The sequence below is a fragment of the Sciurus carolinensis genome, chromosome 1, assembly GCF_902686445.1.
Source record: "Sciurus carolinensis chromosome 1, mSciCar1.2, whole genome shotgun sequence".
Lineage (NCBI taxonomy): Eukaryota > Metazoa > Chordata > Mammalia > Rodentia > Sciuridae > Sciurus > Sciurus carolinensis.
Window position 1 is genome coordinate 113845665 of NC_062213.1, and position 22031 is coordinate 113867695.

General features: G+C 35.0%; 1 protein-coding gene across 5 annotated transcripts in view; it reads right to left on the minus strand.

Annotated features, from left to right (window-relative positions):
* Ntng1 (netrin G1) overlaps window positions 1–19770 on the minus strand; it is a 319935-nt gene extending 300165 nt beyond the window's left edge. For all 5 annotated transcript variants that reach the window (XM_047523631.1, XM_047523628.1, XM_047523630.1 and 2 more), the window contains exon 1: window positions 19419–19770. In XM_047523631.1, coding sequence (XP_047379587.1) covers window positions 19419–19664 — 246 coding nt within the window. In that variant the 5' untranslated portion in view covers window positions 19665–19770. The remainder of the gene's footprint in view (window positions 1–19418) is intronic.
* Window positions 19771–22031: the final 2261 nt, after the last annotated feature.

Below are 22031 nucleotides of genomic sequence, written 5' to 3' on the forward strand. Positions count from 1 at the left end.
TATCTTCTTTAGATACTAATCCTTTTTCAATCTCATTTCCTTTAGGTCTTAAAGTATATTCATGCAAAAAACTTAAATAGCTCATCTACTTAGAAAATGGTTATCATAGCATTCCTGAAAAGCAGATGTGATGGTCTTTCTGATGCATCAGCCTGCTAGGCTACAATTACCAGTTACTTAGGTGCTGTCTGTGAAGGTGTTTTTAGATGGATTAACATGATTGACTTTAAGTAAGGAAGATTTTTTCTAGGTAGTCTAGGTGGCATGACTCAATGGTTAAAAGGCTTTAAGAGCAGAACTGAGGCTTCCCTCAAGAAGAGCAAATTCCAACTATGGATGGCAGTTCAAACCGTACCCAAGAGCTCCAGCCTAATCTTCCTGATTTACAGATTTTAGACTTGCCTCCCTGGCCCCACAATCTTATAAGCAATGCATCTCTTCATATATATCTCCTTCTAGTTCTGCTTCTCTAGTTGCAGATAGTATCAGCAGTCTAATCAATGACAGGGCCTGCCTGATACAGCAAGTTAGTTCAAGGTGTCTTGGGGGTTGTATCAGAGGGAAAAAAAAAAAAGAGAGAGAACGTATTCCTTTCCCTAAAATATATGCTTTGGTATTTTAAATTCCGTTGCTGGATTTCCATTCGTTTTGTGAGTACCTGTAAAACACAGATTTTCTAGACAGGACAACAGCGTAAATTATTTGGATAAAGACTATCCCCATTGGTAGTCCCCTGTTCCTGCCCAAGGCACAGGGAGGGTGGAATCCAGGCAGAAGAGCTCTGAAGATCAGCAAAAGAGTAGGCAGCAAAGCTTGACCCAAGGCCAGTCCATTTGGAACTAGTATTTCTCCATTCAAATTTCTTTGGATTTCTGCTCAATGATAAGCTTGCCTTCGCCCCAGTAACCAAGACTTTGCAGGAATGTATACCTCATGGGATGCATTATCAAAAGGACAGTTCATGCCACATATCAAGAGGCTCTAAAATAATCTTGCCTTCCTTTGTAAAATCCACAAATTTAAGCAAACGGAATTGGATGCAAAGACTATAGACTTTAGAAATATATGTGTACATAAAACTGAATGGTCAGTTTTACTTTTACTATGTTAAGAAATGTGGGTATGTATTGGGTGATAAAAAAGAAGGCTAGCCTACAAAAGGAAGACTAGTGATGGCTTCAGCAAGTTTCAGCCTATCAAAACTATGGTGACTATTTGAAAAGGGTGATTCATTTGACTGATTTCTTAAACTGTCAGGTGATCACCAAAAAGCATCTTGATTTCAAAATGTTTCTTTAGTTTTTGTTGCTGTTTTATTTTTAAGAATCAGCCTTCTGTAATTGAGAGACTGAGGAGTCTGAAGAGAGACTGACGAGACTGAGGAAAGTTGTCATATTCATCCAGGAAACAATTCAAAACGTAGTTATTTTAATACAAATTTACTACTGTAAATTTTGCTGTCCTTGGTAAATGTCACCTCAAAGTAGATACATTTCTATTTTCCTCAAGGGACCAAAGATACTCATGAACAGAAGTAAACAGAAGCACAATGTCAAGTTAAAGATACTACTTAGTAGAAATTTCTACTGAAAGGAATATTACTGTCCAGCATATTAAAAAGAAATCAGATTTGCATATCCAAAAAATATTCTTCTGGATTTCACAGATTAATAACTATCAAATTATAAACATGGATTTATAGCTTCCTATGGTCATTTTTATTAGAACCTGGTATTAAGGTTCTTTTTTCCCCTCATGCTATTCCAAAATGAAAATGGGGACTTTGCTAGTAGTTTCATAGGTTGATTATGAACATCCATAAAAACAGACAAGGAAAGGAGGGATGGAGGGAACCCATAAAGCAATGTTTAAGAACAGCCTTGTTCATTTCAGAGCACAACTACATGAATAATTTTCTAGTTTTGCAGTAAAGTTCCCATTAGTTATACTGTAAAATTACTGGGTACTTTTCCTCCAGAGGTCTCCAAGTTTTTTTTCTGGTATCAATCTGTCAATAGCCCAATGCCTCTGATCCTGTGGTGCCCAGAGGAATCTGTTCTGGCATGATTTCTGTGGAAGACTTTCATAAGCCTTATGACAACCCAAGGTAAGAAGCATCAATAATGACTGCAACATTCTTTTGCCAAGTGCTTACTTAACTAACAAACATGTACATGAAAAGGACAAAGAATGTCTTTGAAAAAACTGCAAACTCAAGGGCAGTATATTTACATCCTTCTGAAATCTACTCAAGCTTTCATTCAAAGATTAAACTAATCACACGAGGCACTTGGTACCTAATGCATATACTTAATAAAAGTTAATTATAATCTTAGATAGATGTGGTGATCCGACAAGTGCCCTTTATTTGTAATATTTAGGAGAAGTTATTTATTCTTTTAAGCCTTTTTTTTTATTTGGAAAAAGACTATTACCACCTATATATTAAAATTTACATAAGTCAAGGTACATGAGATCATTTTAAAGTTATTTTTACACAAATATGAATTATTAATATAAAAATATAGGTCTCAAATTTAAGGCACTTTAGGAATTTTAATACTGAGGATAATGAATCAAATGTAGTACATATCATCCTGTCCATTTAACAAACTGGGGAAAAGGCAATATTGATGTCCTTTCATTTATGGATAGATTCTTCTAGAATGAAGTTGTTGGTGATTATGCATAAATTTGTGCCACTCTAAGAATGACCACAGGTAGGACTCATGGCATTATGACGATTTGTTTTGGAACACTGGGGCAAATCAAATGAAAACACTTTTGGGTAGTAGCACAAATAAGTACAGAATACAATTTAATGATAACTTACCTCTCTATAGGACTTTCCCCGACTTTATGTAGTCCTTTGCATTTTATAAAGTACCTTCATCTACATGATAGTATTCAATGATTGACAAGATTATAAAGAGGGAGAATGTGCCAAGTACAAGAAAGGAGGTTACTGTGCTATGTATTGGAAAACAAGAGGACAGCTGAGCAGGATTTACATCAATTCATGGTTGTCAGTTACTTTCCAGATAGAGCCACAAAAGGAAATTATTTTAAAAAGCAAAAGTTTCCTTAAGCTGGAATGTCCTTCCATCTCATAAATGTCTACTCTTTCCTCAAAGCTCAACTCAAAGATCTTCTCTTTTCATGAAGCTATTACTGATTCCTGTGAGTTTGCGCCAAATGCTTCTTTCTGTGTTCTCAAAACTCTTTACATGGAGCTCCTCTGTCTTCTCTCTAAATAATTATTTACTCTATAAATCTTCTTGAAGGCAGAGGCTGTCATCATTATCACCCAACCTGCCTAGCACAGGGCTTTGCAGATCAAAGAAGTCCATAAGCACATGTAGAAACGAACTCCTTGTGTGGAGGGAACACCATTAAGTTACAGAATGTGCAATTGGGTGAGTCTACTAAGTACTCTGTATTAGTAAGCTTTCTGTTCCTACAGTAATGAAAATCCCTGACACAGTCTACTTAACGAAGAAAAGGTGATTTATTTAGATTAGACACAGTTCTGGAAGTTCAAAGTTCGAGATCAGGCAGTCCAATTGGTTTGGCCTCTGATGAGGGCAATGGTCTATACTATATCACAGTGGAATGCACACAGGAGCAAGTGATTACATCTCAAATCAGGAAGCAGAGAGAGCTGCATGGCTTGTTCCTTTTATAATAACACTCTTACAAGAACTAAGCAGGGTCTCAGGAGAAAATACTTTAATCCCTTTTGATGGTATGCCCCCAATGACCTAACGACTTCCTGTTAGACCTCAGCTCCTACAGGTCTACATACGTTCCAATACTGCCACCCTGGGTACCAAACTCCCAACACCTGGACACTTGGCAGACACTCAGACCATACCCAAACCATAGCATACTCCCACAAAATATCCTCAAAAGTTGCAGTCTGCCAGATTCAGCATGAAGTTACTTTGGTTTCATAAATGATGGCAAAGACAATAGAAGGAAGAAAAAAAAGTGATGGAGACAATAATAAAAATAAATAAAATTGGGAAGAGCAGAGATTTAGGAAAACAGACTGGTAGGAGGATTCTTCAATCCATCATTGGATACTGAGGCCACCTATGTACCAGCCACTATTCTAATAGCTGGGGACACAACAAACAACAAGGTTCCATTTCTTTTCTCAAGGAGATTATAATCTGCTGTGGGAAGCAGACTAAAAGCCAATAATTACAAAATGAAGTGGTGAGTGCTTTACTAAGGAAAACTACTGGCTACCACAGGACAGCTGCTAAAAATCTTCACTTTTAAACTGTCTTAAAAACATAATTCACAGAGGAAAAGAAGCTAAATTTCTATTCCTGTGAAAGCAGATCTATTTTACTGTAAGAATTTCAATTATCAAGGTGCACATCTTAATAGCTTTAAGAATGTATATGCAAAACCAAAAACATCACTGAGCAAATCTAGCCTTTGACAACATCTAGACTTCCCTCAAGAAGAATGGACTTTAATTTCCTATCACAACCAGCATTATGATTATACCATCTCATAAGAACTTACATTTCTTAGAACCATTTATCCCAGTAGCAGTTATTGGTGTATTTGTTGAATATGTTTCTGCCTGCCATTTTTTGTAAGCTCCAAATAAAGCGTATCTGCTTTATTATCTTTGTATCTCTAGCATAGTACTTTGCTCATGGTAGGTGCTCATTAAGTTAAATTATTAACATTTGCTACTTTTATCTCTCAATGTCATATAAAGTTTATGTATGGCCTGCAAAAGCTGTTTCCCACTGGGTGGTACAAATTCCAAAATGCAGGGTGAGTCCTGCAGATCAAGTTGTAACAGAAGTCTGTACAGTAGCCCAACAGGAGGCAGCCCTGCCCCACTAAGCTGCTTTGAGGCTGAGATCTAGCCTGCTCTCCCTCTTCAAGCCATCCAGTCAGACTACATTCTTTGGAAAGAAACGGTCTCTTCCCAATTCTCACAGTCACCTTGATTAAAAACTATTTGGTGTCTCTCTTTGAGTATCCAAAAATCATGTGAAATAAAATACAGTTGGATTAAGTAGGAATTATGGAAGTAAGGTTTTATCTAATGATGAAGAAGGTTTACTCTGTTTATTGGGAGTGTTAGAGGCAATCCATTGCACACCTCTTAGGAAGGGGGCAGCGTGGATATTATGACTTCCAGACAAACTGAATTAATACCCAGCCTTTGCATTTCCCATGAAGGAATTTCTCCCACTTGCTAAGTCTCTATGCGAGCCAACACACCGATCTCATTTTATTAGTAAAATGAGCTTTTATTTATTTGCACAGTTATTTATTTTGTTAAATTTTTCAGATTAGTTATTATATCGTTTTTAGGCATGTCTAGTGTAATTGTTAGTGCACTGAGCCATTATAATCTCAGTGCAAATGTCATTGCATCCATGAATTATTATTTTAATACTATTTTATTTGGAATACATTTCATTTACTTTAAAACCACAGTTCTGAAATTATGTTGATTTTAAATACCTGGCTTGGAGCCTGAACCTCATAAGCAGTTAGTTATTAGATGCCATTAGTAACATCAGGGAAGGCTGGACAGTTCACAGAAAGGGAGCTAACAGGAAAACATGCGGAAGATCCCTTCAAAGCGGAGAGTGAGAATCAGAATGATTGAACCTTTTAGCAACAAAAATGATCATTACACTCATAATAATAATTGATATTTGTTGAGTACTAACTATATGTCAGGCACTAGGCTAAGTACATCATCATCTTATCCTTCAGAACAAAGAAGCGACATAAGTTATTTTGAACCGTCAAATCAATTTGAACCTTCATGCCTGTTTGAATCCCAAATAAAATATCCTGTATGTCATGCATTTTCCCATGTTAGACTTTCCTCTTCTAACTACCTACCTCTAAATGTCAGAAACTTTATGATTGCAGAAATTTCCTCTCTGGAGAAACAATTGGCCCTTCTTGGGAGGGACATAAAGCCTTACCAAGACTGATACTCCTATAACAGCCCATAGCTCAGACTCTCCTCAAACAGATAAGAAAATAACAAAATGTGTGCTGATCTACCTTCCCTGACAGTCTAAATGGAAACTTCCTGGCTGTGGTTTTAATTGGAAATGGAACCCTTCCTTTGCTGTCCAAATTTATTACAGTTACACATCACCCTCAGGTTTTCATCTAGGGGACAAGTTATTCTGGTGATGAATGAGGCAATATTTATATATCATCTTGCAAAGTAAGCAACAAGACTTCCAGTTGTTATAGTCCAGTAATGAAGAGAGTGAACTTGGAAAAATTATATATAGCTAACAAAAATAATTTTAAACAGTGATTAGTGTATAAATTGTAGAGGTCAGAGTACACCTTTCAATTTAGGCAGCCAGATCTAGAATGTCACTCTTAAAATTTGTTGAATGCTGCACAAAGATCTAGTTAAAAAAGTTTGATTATAGTTTGGCTGATGTTTATTTCTTCAAATTTCATTCTTCCTCCTGCTTTACCATTCTGAATATGTATAAGGGATGCTCATATAACTTCCAAGTGATTTAAAATTAAATAATTAAAACCAAGACAAGAGATGAGCCATGGTCCACATAGTTTTATCAAAAATCCTGAGTTAATTATGCTTGCTCTGATAGATCACAAAATCTAATGATGAGCTAAGGAAATAAGAGACACACAAGTTCTTAAATATATTTAATTACATTACAAGAGGAAGCGTATAACAATAAGACCAAACAAAACTTGTTGAGGAGAACTCTTGTCATCTGTTGGCATGGATTCAACGAGGTGCATCTGATGTAAATATTCATTGTCTAAAACAGATTAGCTTCAGGGTGCATACCTGAGGAAAAACAGGAACACAGCAAAACTCTTGCTCATATATACCAAGAGACTGGTGCAACCTACACTCTTGTAGAGTGCCTTGTAATTCCAAATAATTAAAACAAGCAAAAAAAAAAAAAATATATATATATATATAATTTTACAAGTGTATGTTTCTCCCTTTGTGTGTGTGTGTGTGTGTGTGTGTGTGTGTATAGCATTGTAATATGAATAATATAGATTGTACAGATCACGTTTAAAAATGTTATTTAATAATGTAATTTAATAATGTAATAATGTAATTTAATAATGTTATTTAAAAAATAACGTTGAAAGAGCATTTCATAGAAGAGTTTATTCTAGGATGATAACATATTAAAAATCTGACATTAAAACTATTGTTTTTGAATGCTTAAATTTGGTATAAAAAGCATAAAAACATGGACTAGATGCAAACACCAAATTCAAGTCACTGGTTTCCTCTGGAAGAAGGAGATGGATCAAGGGGTAGGAACAAATGTGTTTTCAATTCTGTCTGTAATGTCTGTTTAGGTTTTTAAGAATCCTAACCAAAACAATATTTACCATTGTAAATTCTAAGTGGCATTTGTATATGTGTTTATTATATTATCTATGTACTTTAATTTTTAATTCCAAAATAAAATAGTTATGCTTTTCTTCAAGATTAAAGATGTTTTGCATGTCCCATATACCTGAGAGACCACATGGAACAGTAATCTTAGATATGAAAGTTAAGGACAAATTAATGAATCTCTGTTTTAATAGCTAATTCTTACATTCAACAGATATTTACTAAGACCTACTATGGAGATACAAGACACAGTTCCCACCCTTTGGAACTTAATTTTCTGGAGGGGAAAACAAAACAAAACAAAAAAAAAAAAAAAAATATATATATATATATATAGAGAGAGAGAGAGAGACATTTTTGCATACATATACAAACATTTCATTTAATAAATATCAAAGATTTCTAAATGATACTTAGAAAGAAGACAGTAAGGCATAACCATTGATACCCTTTCTGATTGTGTGTCCCAGTTTTTAAATATTTTTAATATCATTCCTATGCTAAGTACCTAGAAAACATGATGGCTTGTAATAAGTTTTAGATTTGCAATATATTTTGAAGGTCTTGCTAACAGAACTTGGCAGTATGTGTGTGAGCAATATAAAGGAGTTAAGAATTCCTAGGAGATGGATAAAGAATGATAAAGAATGTGGAGGAGACAGATTTTACATAGGGTGGTCTGATAGGTAATTTCGAGATGGTTTTTAAGCATAGACCTGTATAAAAGGTGGGAACAAGTTATAGGAGATATTGAGAATGCAGATGTGAACCAAAAGAGAATAAAATGCATGTTATGAGGACCATCGATGCAACCAGAGGGGACTAAGCAAGGTGGGAGCAAATAGAGTGGAGGTTAGCACATATGCATTAATTATATAGGGACTTTTGGGTAGTAATAAGGTTTTAGACTTAATATTGAATGGACACAAAGGTTACAGGAGGAAAATGAACTGTGAAAGGACCTGACTTACAAAGATTTTGAAAATTACAGTCTTTCCTTCATATCCAAGAGGGACTGGTTCCAGGAACTGCTGTGGGAATTCATGAATGCTCAAGTCCCTTATATAAAATGGTGTAGTATTTGCCTGTAACTACACATATTCTCCTGTATACTGTAAATAATGATACCTAATACAAATGTAAATGCTATACAAATAGTTTTTATTGCTTGTGGAATATTGGCAACAAAAATAAGCTTGTGCATGTTCAGTACAGACATAATTCTAAAAATATTTTTCTAGCCAATATTAGTTAAATCCATAATATATAACCTGCATATATGGAGGACCAATTGTACAAATATATATAAAGTTATATTACATATAATATTTATATTATAGATTATATCATGTATCATATCATATATAATAATATATTAAAAGGTAAGTGATTTTGATAATAGAACAGGCATGGGAAGCTGGGAGATCAATTACAAGATACTGAAGGGCCTAACCTAGAGAGAAAGCTGGATGGGATCTGGTTATTAGCACTAGAGAAAGTGAAAATGATAAGATTTGCAATATATTTTGAAGGTTTTGCTAACAGAACTTGCCAATATGTGGGTGAGCAATATAAAGGAATTAAGGAGAATTCCTAGATTGTTTGTCTTGAGCAGCTAGATAGATAAGTTGCCATTTACAAATGTGGGAAAGACTAGAAGCAGAATTGATTTAGAAGAAATCAAGAGTGCTATAACAAACACGTTAAGTTTAAAATGCCTAGTGGACATCCAAGTAGAGAAATCATGTAGGCGGCTGGCTATATGGTAACAGTTGTTATTGACACTGTCAAAACAAAACAAAACAAAAGCGTCATGCTAACTACTTCTCTCAACACCTCACCCACAAGAATGTGATTTTGTTAACTAGCCAACAGTTGCCGACTTATTATTCTGGTTTGAGATGGTGAATACAATATGTACTCAGCTCTCTATGATTTCTAACAGCTTATTTCCATTTATATGAACACATTAATGGAAAAGAAAGCAAAAATGGAAACAAACAGTGTTGATTGGTTCTCTTATCCCTGAATGAAGACACTCATCACATAATGCATATTTCCAACATTCCATATGCTCTGTTTACAGAATCCAATTTCCTGAGGTTATTTCAGATAAAAGCCTTTTTAAATAACAAAATCATAGTATCACAGCTCATAGTCCAAATCATAAATGTGATTTTTAAAATGGTGCTCACACATGTTACAAATAAAATCAGAGGGGAATAGAATAAGTGCAGGACATAGGTATCTGACTACCTGGATTTATCTTGTTTCCACTACAAATTGCAAAATTTACTTAACCTCATGCCTCAACTACTTCACCTGGTAAATAAGAATAATGGTAGAATTGAGATAACAAGAACCAACAAGCATTTAATACAACACATGGCAAAATGTAAGTTCTTCACAAACATCAACTACGAGTATTATTTGTAAAAAAATATGACACGAATCCAATTCAGCAAACATACAGTAAGTTCTATGTACGTCTCATACCATATTAAGCACTCTAAAAGTACTGACTTCTGTGATGGCTAAATAGAACATTATTCTGCACCACATTGTAGATACATTGATGAGAATGTTCCCTAACACCTCATGTGAGATTTGTCTTCCTAAACTTTGGAATCAAATTCCATATGCAGTGGTCTAGAAATCTACAACCAACCGCAGATTAACATATTGGCCACCAGTCCATTCTCTCTCTACCATGCACATGTCCTCTTGTGTAACCTGTGCAGACCACAACAGGTTGGTTCTCTTCTTCTGTGAAGAGAACCCGCAGATGATCCGTAATGTAAATGGCCTCAGTCTACCCTGACCCACAAATCAATCTACAACTTTTGAATGTCAATTTCAAAAAGATTTAGGACCTCTGGTTTAACCTTCACATGACCCACAAATCTCAGCTCTCCATGTCTGGCAGACAATTTTTAGTTTTACACATCCCACACTCATGTCTTCTGGCACCTATGCACACACTAAAATATCTTCCCTTGAAATACAGAATTCTTTTTCTAGAATAGTCTTCTAACTTCTCGGCAGGTTTCATATTCCTCACTCTTGACCAGTCTTTTCTACCCATTTATGAATTCTCCCCTCATATAAATCAATAGAGAGGAATCTTAACAACACTGCTGAAACACAAGATTAATGTTTAGACCATGCTTGGAAGTTGTTTGGAAGGATATTTGATTCCTCCATTTTATCATTTCCAAGAAGGAAAGGGATCAACAGAAAAGAAACAAAAAGTTACATGTGATGCTAAAAAATCATTGTGCAGACATGACCTGATGATAGTATCAGCAGCAGGGCCCCTCAACGGACAGCATCCTTCTGGAACAAAAGGGCTATTTCTTTGGACTGGAGCAATACCCAGTTCAATTCCTCATTTAATATTTCAGAAGTCAGCTCCAAAGTAGGTCAAAGAATGAAAACCAATTCTGGTTTTTTTTTTTTCCTCAGCTCACATATTTAATTTTCATAAAACAGATACTATGTGAATCTATCTATTCCCAGCAAGATGAGAAGAAACTTACAACCTGCCAATCTCAGTAACTTCTTTTCCAATATTATGCTTGTAAAACAACTTCCATCATTTTCTCCTAATGTAAGAGAAGAAAATCTGAAGTTTAAAACTACACATGAAAACAGTCTGCCCACTGGTCTGTCAACCAAACTACCAAAGTAGATTTCATACTACTTGCTCTATACAAAGAATGTGCTTCAGTATTCAATTGTTTTCAAAAGCACTGATTCTAAGTGAAAATGGAAACTTTACTTGAGGGTAAATAACAACTTTTCAAAGTTTGTAAATTTGGAACAAAAAACATAAAAGTGGGCTCTCAGATGAACCTTTTCTAGCCCCAAGACTATGGCTTCCTGCCACTCAAATTCAGGGCAGGAATACATACCATTTTCACAACATGAATGGTGTGGAAAAGTCTCTGAAATACGATCTCTTCAGGCCCAAAGGATGCTTACGTTGATTAAACTAACAAAAAATGAAGTTTGCGTAATAAGTACAAATTTACATATTTGTTTTTTAATTGGTGGCTTCAGTAGAAAAATTAGGAAAGGGGTAAAAAGTACAAAGGAATAAAGCTACTACATTTAGAGATAAAGAAATGTAAACAGTCAAGAAACATCAAAAATCAGCCACTTCTATAAGTAAATGCAAACTTCTATTAAAAATGAAATTCCATTTTCACCTCTATATATATATCCTTTTATCAATGTCAAATTTTAAAATTAAAACCTTATCTGAAAGAGTGATGGGAATAAGAATAATTTAATCCTCATCTTTTTTGGCAAACTACATATTCTCATTTATGTGATAAAACCCTATATTTAAAGAAAATTTGAAAATATTTTCCAGTGTTGATGTAGACCTACTGACTCACACATTTGCATGAAATACTGGTGGATGGGTAAATTGTCATAGTGGACAATTTGACGTCACTAGTCAAGAGCCTTAAGGTATAAAAACAAAAAACCTGAAACATCTTGACTGATTGAAGAAATACCCACATGATAGAATACTATACAACAGTGTATCTCAAAAACAATTTTGAGTTTTAAAAAAGGAAATTATATGATGGTATGTATAGTATTTTCCCTTTTATTCAAGTTTCAAAACAATGGGACATATAATTCATGTGTCACAACCAATATATTATTTTCTACCATTTGTTAAACAAGAGAAAGGAATGTAAAGAAAGAAAGAAAAAAAAAAACCAGACAACACATCACATAGAAAGGGAAAGTCCTGTTTGTGAAGTTTTTGTTCTGGTTGTCTGTATGGATATGTGTATATATACTGAGTTTCAAACTAAAATGTGTTTCTTTCTGTGGGTCTATTTAAAGCAATTTTAAAGCCACAGGTGTAGTTTACAAGGTATGATTTACTCATTTTCAACTTTTTGTTCCCAAAGAGGCCTCCTGACTTGACCCTCCACCATATAGACAAAGCTGTATTCCTTCTACCTCTAAAATGACTCTCAAGCCTAGACAAAATGAAGAAAGGCCTAGAGAGAAGGATCTGACTAACTCCCTTGACACTTCTTCCTCCATGACTGACATCAAGACTGTCCATTCCATTCAGTTGCAATTCTATCCCTGAGCACAGTATAGCTCTACCCTTCAGCCTCAACTCAATAACACAATGAGCTGAACATCCTAAAATCATATTCATTTAATATGTGGGAGATGAAGGATCTGTTTAGTTAAAGAACACTATCCTGATATCTGTTCATCCTACCATTGACCAATGGCCAAAATCATGGAAACAACATCAAGTTGTCTAAGTGGGAAAATAAAAACGATACTACAAATTCACATAATTGAATATTTACAACTATTAAAATCATATTGTGAATAATATATGAGAAATAAATGCAAAAAACATAGTAGTAAATGAAGACAATTGGTAAAAAAAGTATGTGATATGATTTCAATTTTGTAAAACATAATATGTGTTGTACTTAGGGAGGGACACTTGTTAGAGATGTTGCAAAATGATTCTGATGTTGTGTTGTTTTTAAATATCTTCAAAGTTATTTATAATAAATGAGAATTCCATCTCAGAAAAAAATTGTAAAGGATTCCATTAGAAATGGAAAATAATCTTCATACATAGTTTAAACAGATGGGAAGATAATTTCAGTGTCAGAGCTCAGAGTAGATTCTGTTTCTACTGTCCCCTTTTGAGAACATCATCATGAGCTGCTCAAACATAAGAGCTACATTTTTTTTTCATTTTTTTTTAATTTACAGGGGGAAAAACATTAGATTTATGATAATATTTATCAAGAAATGGAAAACATTCTTTTAATCAAATACTATATTCAATTAATTGATTAATTAATCAGCTAAAACCATGTCATCATGCTGCCTATGAGGATATTAAATCCTATGAGGAATAACAGCAATAAAATGTATAGTCTCTGCTGAATTTGGATTATATGTCAGAATATATCTCACATAATATCTCATTTAAAGAATGGTGGTAGTTCAGTTAAGATTCAGAATATAAAAAAGACCTGAAACAAATGTGTATGTGAGCACATCAAACAGTAAGATGCATTAAGGTGGAATATGATGGAGTATAGGTAAGACTACTCTTTATCTATCTCCATTTATATATCATTAGATAGATGTATAAATATAAAGAAAGAGATGGATGATAGAGCAGAAAGAATTAAAAAGTCAAGAGAATGCTATCAGTTGAAATTGGCAGGAGGTGTACACAGAAAATAGGTTGAGTTACACCTGGAAGGACGCAATCTGGAGATTAGACCCAACAGCCCCCAACAGCATGTGGATAAATCATGCTATTGTAGGACTAGGCTTCTCACTCTTCTCAGTCCATGTTCCTTTAGATTAAAAGCAAATAGGATTATCTCTTGGGGGACTGAAAGAGGTAACTCAAAGTGGTCTACCACAAGGAGGTCATTATCTCAAGTGTCATGTTTCACTTTTAACTTTTGCTAATCTTTGTGTGAAATCTAAGCTACATGTGGATGAGCCATGGGTTATTTTACCCAGCATCTTCCAGAATCTCTTAAATTAAGATATATACGTGTGTGTGTGTGTGTGTGTGTGTGTGTGTGTGTGTGTGTGTGAGTATGTGAAACTTGTCAGTTTTCTGGGATTTTGTCCTCCCCCTCCTGTTATGTAAAAGAAGGCCTATCATTTACCAGGTCACCAGACTGTCATTTCAATGCTGCAGGCACTCATCTGTCCCACCCAGCATTCTCCCTGCTTGTATTCTGACACTGTTTAACATTAGGCACTCAGCTAGCACACAGCATTTTCCAAGTGGCCCTTTGACATGGTGCAAAATAAGGTGTTGCCTTAAAATTCTCAGTGCTGCTCTTCTCTGTCCTCTTGTTCTCTGCGTACATACTACTTTGTATTAGTTTTGTTCAGGACTCTACTTCCTTTGGCAGTAGTGGACATATATCATTTAACTTTGATTCTCACTACTGCTGCTAGGTTTTGCAAATTCTATACTCATTGTTCACTTTATTTGTACACAGCCTTCTGGAATTCTACCCGTGAAGCATTAGCTCTACGGAGACAAGAGCACTCGTGCATTCAGAAAATACTACTTGGAACAACAAATGACATGAGATAGTTTACAGTTTGTTACTCCTGGCATAATTTTTATGAATTCCATCTCAGGACCACCCCCATAAACCATGCATGTTATGCCAATGAAGCTTCAACCCAAATCCAGTAGTTCCCTTCCAGATTGTCAGTCCTAAGTACCCTAGAGATATCATAGGGTCCTAATGGAAAGAATTAGAAAATAAGGCTTCATGCACTCAGATTTAAAAAGCAGTAGAGTACTTTACACTTAATGCAATAGATAACACAGAGTTATTATAGGCTTCTCAACAAAGATTTACTGGATGTAGTGATAAATCAGAAAGATTGATCTCAGTGGAACTTAATTCATTACAAACATGAATTAAACTTTCCTAAGAAATAAGTCTAAATAATGAACTAATAATAATGAAATGTTAATAATGAAAGAACTGAAGGTTTTTAAAAATTCCATTCTGGCATAATTAAGGGATAAATCAGTTCAAATGAAAGATGTCACTGTTATTAAAACTTCATTCATTTATTGAATTATGTTTCATGTGAACAGAGTGTATTTTTAAGATTATTCAATTATTATGTAAGTCAATGTCATTTCCAATTTTTGGAAAATTGATATTAATCCCTTGTCACTAAAAATGTAACCAAGTTTATCAAATTAATTTCTCAAAGGCCACCTGATAGCCACCAGATGGCAACCTGAGACGATGTCAAGTCAGAAATTTAAGTTATGGATGGCCCTGAGAGACTGTGCGTTACCACTCACTCACAGGGTCCTTTGAAGTCCTAAAACACAAAGGCTTTCTAGGACTTTTATAAATTTCATTTGAACTTAATAAAATGTGCTCTATCCACAATGCTTGCAGTAATTAAAGATTCTTTTTCTTAATAGGAGTCTATTTTGAAATAGCACAATATGGAACGATCATTAATAGGCCTATTAAGGTACTTGAATAAATGCCTATCAAGAGCGCAGCACACATTAGTAAATTTCCTACAGAAAATCCATTTTCATTTCAAATTCTGACATTTTATTTAGAAAAATTATACCCTTCCTTTTAATTATTTCAGTAAACATAATGAGGGCATTGCTAACTACACCTTAGAGTACTTTATTTTCTCCATTTTTTTAGTAATATGGGTCTGCTTGTAATTAAAGGCGTGCTGCATTAATGATGCTGAAAGTCTCCAAGGGGAACATTTAATGTCCACCTCATAATATTATGCCAAAATTACATGCACAGAAGACTTTTTAATAATCTTGGTTTCCTAATTTAGTTTTGATTGGCTCTGAAATCCATGGCAGCACTGAAGGGCTCCCATTTCTATCGTCATCAGCAATTCTGCACCATAAATTGTACACATGCACATGACTTCCGTCTGTAGGCTTCTTTCAAAGCTTTTGTTTAACTTATCCAGAAAATTAGCTGCAGACTGGAGATAATTGCAGATAATTTTGCCATTTTTAAGCCACCGGGGTGTTGCAAGGAGGGATGACAGCTAAGTTTGTCTAAACACAAATAACAAGTCAGAGCCTTGCCTTGTCACTTCAGCTTTGCACATGGGTTCAGATCATTCTACCTGCTCTATATGCAAACTGAAACAAATTCTGGTCACTGAATGATTTGTTTCCTGACGAAGATATGCTACCTGAAGCTTATAATGTGGCTGAAAGGACAGGATTTACACAAACATGTTGTCCCAGACTAAAAATCAAAAATGGTTAGTTCTCCTCTTCCTTTCAGATTTTTCCCCCTTAGCAAAAGCAGAGATTTTTTGAAGCCATTATCAACTTAAAAAAAATATAATTAATTAAGAAGAAAATATATAGTTTTCTCAAAATATATAATTGATACATATAGCATCCCCTTATTCTACTATTTCTTTAATTCTCCCAGAAAACTAATGTCTACAAATGCTTGGGCAATGAATACACAACATTTTTAATTACTCGACATTGATGATTTATGAACTATGTCATTCAGGTTAATAAGCAAAGATCTATTATAAAATGGAATCACATGTTTCTCTTCTAAAATTTCACTCTATATTAAAATGAATGCGAAGTTCATAGATAGTCACTGGCATATAGTGATGGAGCAAATGCAAAAAGAAGCAACACAAACCGAATGCAATGCCAATGAGTTTTAATTTTATATTAAACAAATCAGCTATGGGAATTATAAGGCATTTCTAAGACCTCATGTCCTCTTGGTGCTCAACAATGCTATAGTCATAGCTAATAAGGGTGTCACTAGCTGAGCAAGTGAAATTGTTTTGCAGCAAACATTTACATATAGGGACTAAGTAGTGATTCTGCTTATCTGGCAGCTACCCTGATGTAATAGGCTATAATGATTTGGAAGGAACAGGTATGGATGCAAGTGTTGGGCTGGGAATATAGCTCAGCGGATGCAAGTGTCAAGGAGGGGAGAACATGTAAGTCATAACACAAATGCATTTATGGATCCCCATTAGACCTTCGGCTAAGGGGCACCTAAACAGGTCTGATATGACAGTATCCCAAGTCAGTTTTACAGCCTTGTGTCAGAAACCCTTAAACTAAAGAGTTTTATGGAAAATCCAAAACACAGATAGAAGTGTTGCTATACTAGGCCATTATCACTTACTTTGCATATAATATGCATATAGATAGTCTGAAAGTGTGCAATTTAAAGGTGAGATTATTAAATCTACTGAGCTAATCATATACTAATTAAGGACTACAAATTAAGGATTGATAGGTAAAAATCTCAAAAACCTTACACTCTCTCGGAAAACTATAAAACCTAATGACAAGTTTAAATCCACCAAGGCTTCTGACACTGTTCTGTGGAGTTTTCACAAAGTATTCATCTTACTGTTCTGAAGGCCAGCTGAAGGACATCATTTTAATCCTTTTTTTTTTTTTTTTTCTTCCAATTTAGCCTCCAACATGGCTTAATCACTAGACTGGTAGAGAATTATTTTGTTTTAAAACCTTAGGCCATGTCCCTGTGTAAAGCAGCAGGGGAAGTCCTGTTAATGTGCCCTTTCCTCTTATCATGGGAGAAAGAGGCATGCTAGGTACACCCTCATCATGATGGACAGGAGCAGGGCTGAGCAAGCACACTCTGGCCAGAGGCTGAGACCAGGGAAGCTGCACATATAAATCACACCTTGAACACATCATACAGGACTTGTGCAAGCAGAAATGACACCCTAAAAAAGACGTTTGCTATTTTACTTGGATCTGTAAATTATTAAACAATCCTAGAAGAGGTATATTGTTGTAAGCGTCATGCAAACCAATATATAGAGCTATAGTGCTCTTAATAATATGAAGAGTTGGCCCAGAAGTGGTCCCGTGCTAGGAGTAGAAGATTGCACAACCTATCGCCTGAACAGCAATTTCATCCCAGATTTGAAATGAGATCTTATATTTGACCTTTCATGAGAAATTATTAAAGACCTTATATAAAGTCAACAAACGTACCTGCTCTTTTACAGATTTATTATAGTTTTACTAAAGTGTTTGAATATACTTCTCCAGAAGCCTGTGGTTTCTAAAATGTAACTTCTTTGCCAAGTACATACCTGCTTCCCAAAGAGACGGGTCCTCTTTTTGAAATATTTAGTCTTTCAGGGCACTTTAGTCATAGTGACACCTAATAGCCAAGCTCTTTTTCTCACTCTCCACAAAATCAGGTTTAGACTATAATTCAAACCAGTCCCCAAAGGCACTTCTGAAAAATGGCAAGCCCTTAGCTTTTAGGTGAAAACACTCTTTATTGCTCAAAATTGTTTCCTGTTACAAAACCTTTTCTATAGTGCTCAGGCTAAGATGATCTTATGCTAATTTAAGTCACTGGGGACTGTGAGCAGATGCTACTTTGATTAATAGTTTCACTATCCTGAAAATGCCAGGCCAGGTTCAAGATAATAAAGTCAGGTAAGAATACTATTAAAATCTGCCATACGATTCTGTTTATTACATGGAGAAAAATGGGATCATAGCTCTTATATCAAATAAAGACCATCTATGATAAAAAAACAACAACCTAAAACAAATGAACACGGCATCTGAATTCCTTAGCACATTAACTGACACCATTTTAACCATCAATCTCTTTATTACTACGTTATAGGTATACTTTGAACTATGTCCTTAGTGGAAATTCAGTATCCTACTCCAAAGCTATCTTTCACATAGTATTTAACTTTCCACTAGGAAAAAGACACCATAAGAACAATAAATTTTGTAACTCTGCTTATCAAAAGGAGAGTATCTGAATTTGTATGACTCAGGTCATTATTTTCAGCAAATATGTTTTCCAACATTCACCTTTAAAATATCCACAGAAAACTGTGATCCCTAGATATAAGGGACTGCATGAGTTGGCAAATAAGGCTTTTGGCAAATAAGGCTTTTCTGGAAAAGCATCTTGGGAGACTTTAGTCTCTCTCTCTCTCTCCTCTGCTTTTCTTTTCACTGGTCTCCTAACCAAGGACTTCAAATCATAGCAGCTTTCTAATGAAGGAAACCAGGAGAGCTAATCTAACCTGGAACCATGGAACCTGGGGCTGGCTTCATATATGAGTGTGAAGAGACCTTTGCATTTTTAATGTTTGCCAATGGATTTTATCCTTAACATAACACATACGACCTAATCATATTCCCAACCTCCATCTGAAACTTAACCTTCAATTGAAAGCAGAAAGTTCTAGTGCATCGATTACACTGTGCAAATTGTAGCTCCAGGTAGTACAAACCGCCATGGAGCATGACTAGCCTGGTAACACAATCTGCCACCTGCGGATTCAGCTCTGTGTGAATGGAGCCTTCGCATTCACCACATTCATATGCACATGAGATTCAACCCCTTTAGGAGAAATATTCTACTCAGAAGAGTTTCCTCACCATTGCACAGAAGGACTCAGGAGGGTCTCCACAGGTAATATCCGGAGGATCCAGTTTCACTTTTAGGTATTTTGTCATGTCCGTGGATTCTGGTTGACAGGCCATGTAATCCCAAACTTTGCCTTCTTCTGTGTATATCTGAGTCTTACACACATCATAATGTCCCCACACCAAAGGGTAGGGCTGCATCACCGAAGACACTGTAACCCAAAGGGCATGAATGGACAGGAATCTTGACAAATACATCTCTAAATTCTTTGCAATCTTCCTGGTTTATCTGTAATCTTTGTCTATTTTACATATACATGTGTTTATATATACTTGTATTTATATATTTATATGTCTTTATGTAGATAGGTCTGTATATTTAAAAAAAAAAAAAAAAAGAAAAGAAAAGAAAAAAGAGGATGAGACCTCAAAAGCAGAATCCAAAACCAGATGTGAAGGATTAAGATACTGTGCGTGTTCAGGTATATTGAGGACTTTGGTGGAAGCCTAACATACTTGTGTGTTAGGCATTAACAGCAACTTGGAGCATTTTCTTCATCCTAGAACATATCGAGTTTTGTTTTTGTAAAAGATGTCCAATAGCAGATAATAATTTAGCAAAGTGATGGCTCTCCCATTGTACATCCGATAACCCTGAGTGATCCTCAATGCTCACAGTTCACAAGGGCTGCCCAGGCGCCGCTGAGATATCAGTATCGGAAGCAAAAGGATGTGCATCTATCATCTGGTGTCTGTTTCCCATCAATCATTCTTTTCTTCTGGCACCAACACCCTTTGAGAAACAATAAGAGTAAGAGTTATTGTCCCAGAGTCAATACATTATGAAATGCATGATATGTTGACATTTTGGAGGTTTGATGCAATATCAAGCAAATTGGTATAATCTGGATAACCTTTACTCAGCTGCTTTGCTAGAATGAGTAAACCAGGGAAATCATTCACATAGGGGAGATCTGATATGAAGAATTTAACTCTTCCATAGCAAAGACAGATGTGTGTATTCCAGGTGAGTTACAGGTTTTCACTTCAAAATTATTTCCATCTAAACTAAACTGAGAGCAAGCAGCTAGATTTAAACATTTCTCATATATTGCACTACTAGAAAATCTTCCAAGCGAACAATGAGGGAAATGAATGCTTTTATAACAATGACAAAGAAATGACAACTACTTGTATGCCTTTTGTCTCTTGGCAAAGAGACCCTAAGAATCTCCAAGTTCCTTGTACATTTCTTAGCTTTTGTTAGCGAGAGTGAAAACTAGCATTGTTGGCACCAGCCTGTCCCTTTGGATTTGCTCATTATATTGGAAGAATTTAGCATCTATTGTTTAGTTGCATTTACTGATAAAGATAACTTGACTCTCTGAAAAAAATAAATAAATAAATAAAACCAAAGGAGCAAATCTTCCTTTCATAGAAATTTTCTATTTTCTTACATCTTTTTATAGGCATTACATCTGCATTTCCAGTTACTTTCTGTAACAGAAGAGAATTTGTCCCAAAGGCGAATATTATATGCTGCTTTAAAAGTAAAGCTCTGTAGTAAAATGCACAATTTAAAATGCACATATAAAAATAGCTGAGGGTGAGTTAACAGGCCATGAAGCAGAATAATATGGCACTATTTCTAAGAGAAAATAAAAATTACCGTTTAAAAGTACTTTTGGTAAACTGATAATGACACCAACTTAACTACAGATACAACTCATCGAGGAGTTTAACTGGCAACTTTTCTCTCTGGATACCACTATCCACATCTAAACAAATGCTAACATTTGAATCCAGGTGTTGAAAGCAAGTGTACTTTATTAATTATTTGATTCATATTCATAGTCTAAATTATTCACTATTTCTTAAATGATTCAAAAAGGACAAAAACAAATCTACAGCTTTGGAAAGTTCCACTATAGACCCTCCAATACACATTAAATAGTTTAAATATGGCAGTTCACTATCTTCAAACAATCTTCTAAAGGAATTCACTATATTTAAATAATGCACCATTTTTAAATGAACTAAGCCACAGAGACTATGAAATGCCAACAGATGGTTGAATTGTGTTTCCATAGCAAAGTAATTTATAATAATTGCTTTATGGATGCAAGTGCAATTTTCATTATATTCGATTCATAAAATGTTATCATACAGCTGCAATTTGTGATATTTTCTATTAGGGAAAGTGTTGAATATTTCAGTTCTATGAAGCAATAATTAACAGTGTGTCTAAACATGTATAAACTAAGATTGAATCTGCCTCTTCCTTGTAATGTAAAGACTTTACCGTACTGAGAACACTTTGAAATCTTAAGCTAAAAAGAAACAAAATCACAGAGGAGCATGGGTTGTAGCTATTACAGCCTTCTGCTTTTTTCAGACTCATTAGTAATTTTAAGTTTGTATTTTCAGAAACATCCAACACTTTGATAATTAATAATCTGAAAAGGTGTTAAAATGACATATATCCACATTTTCTGAATGCATTTTTCAATCATGTTTACTATTATAAGAGGAAACATACACTTTTAAGCGTGAGGGTAGTGAACAGTGAAAAATCTACTAGGTCAGAAATTATCAACTTCAATTCATCTTTTCAAATATACAGCA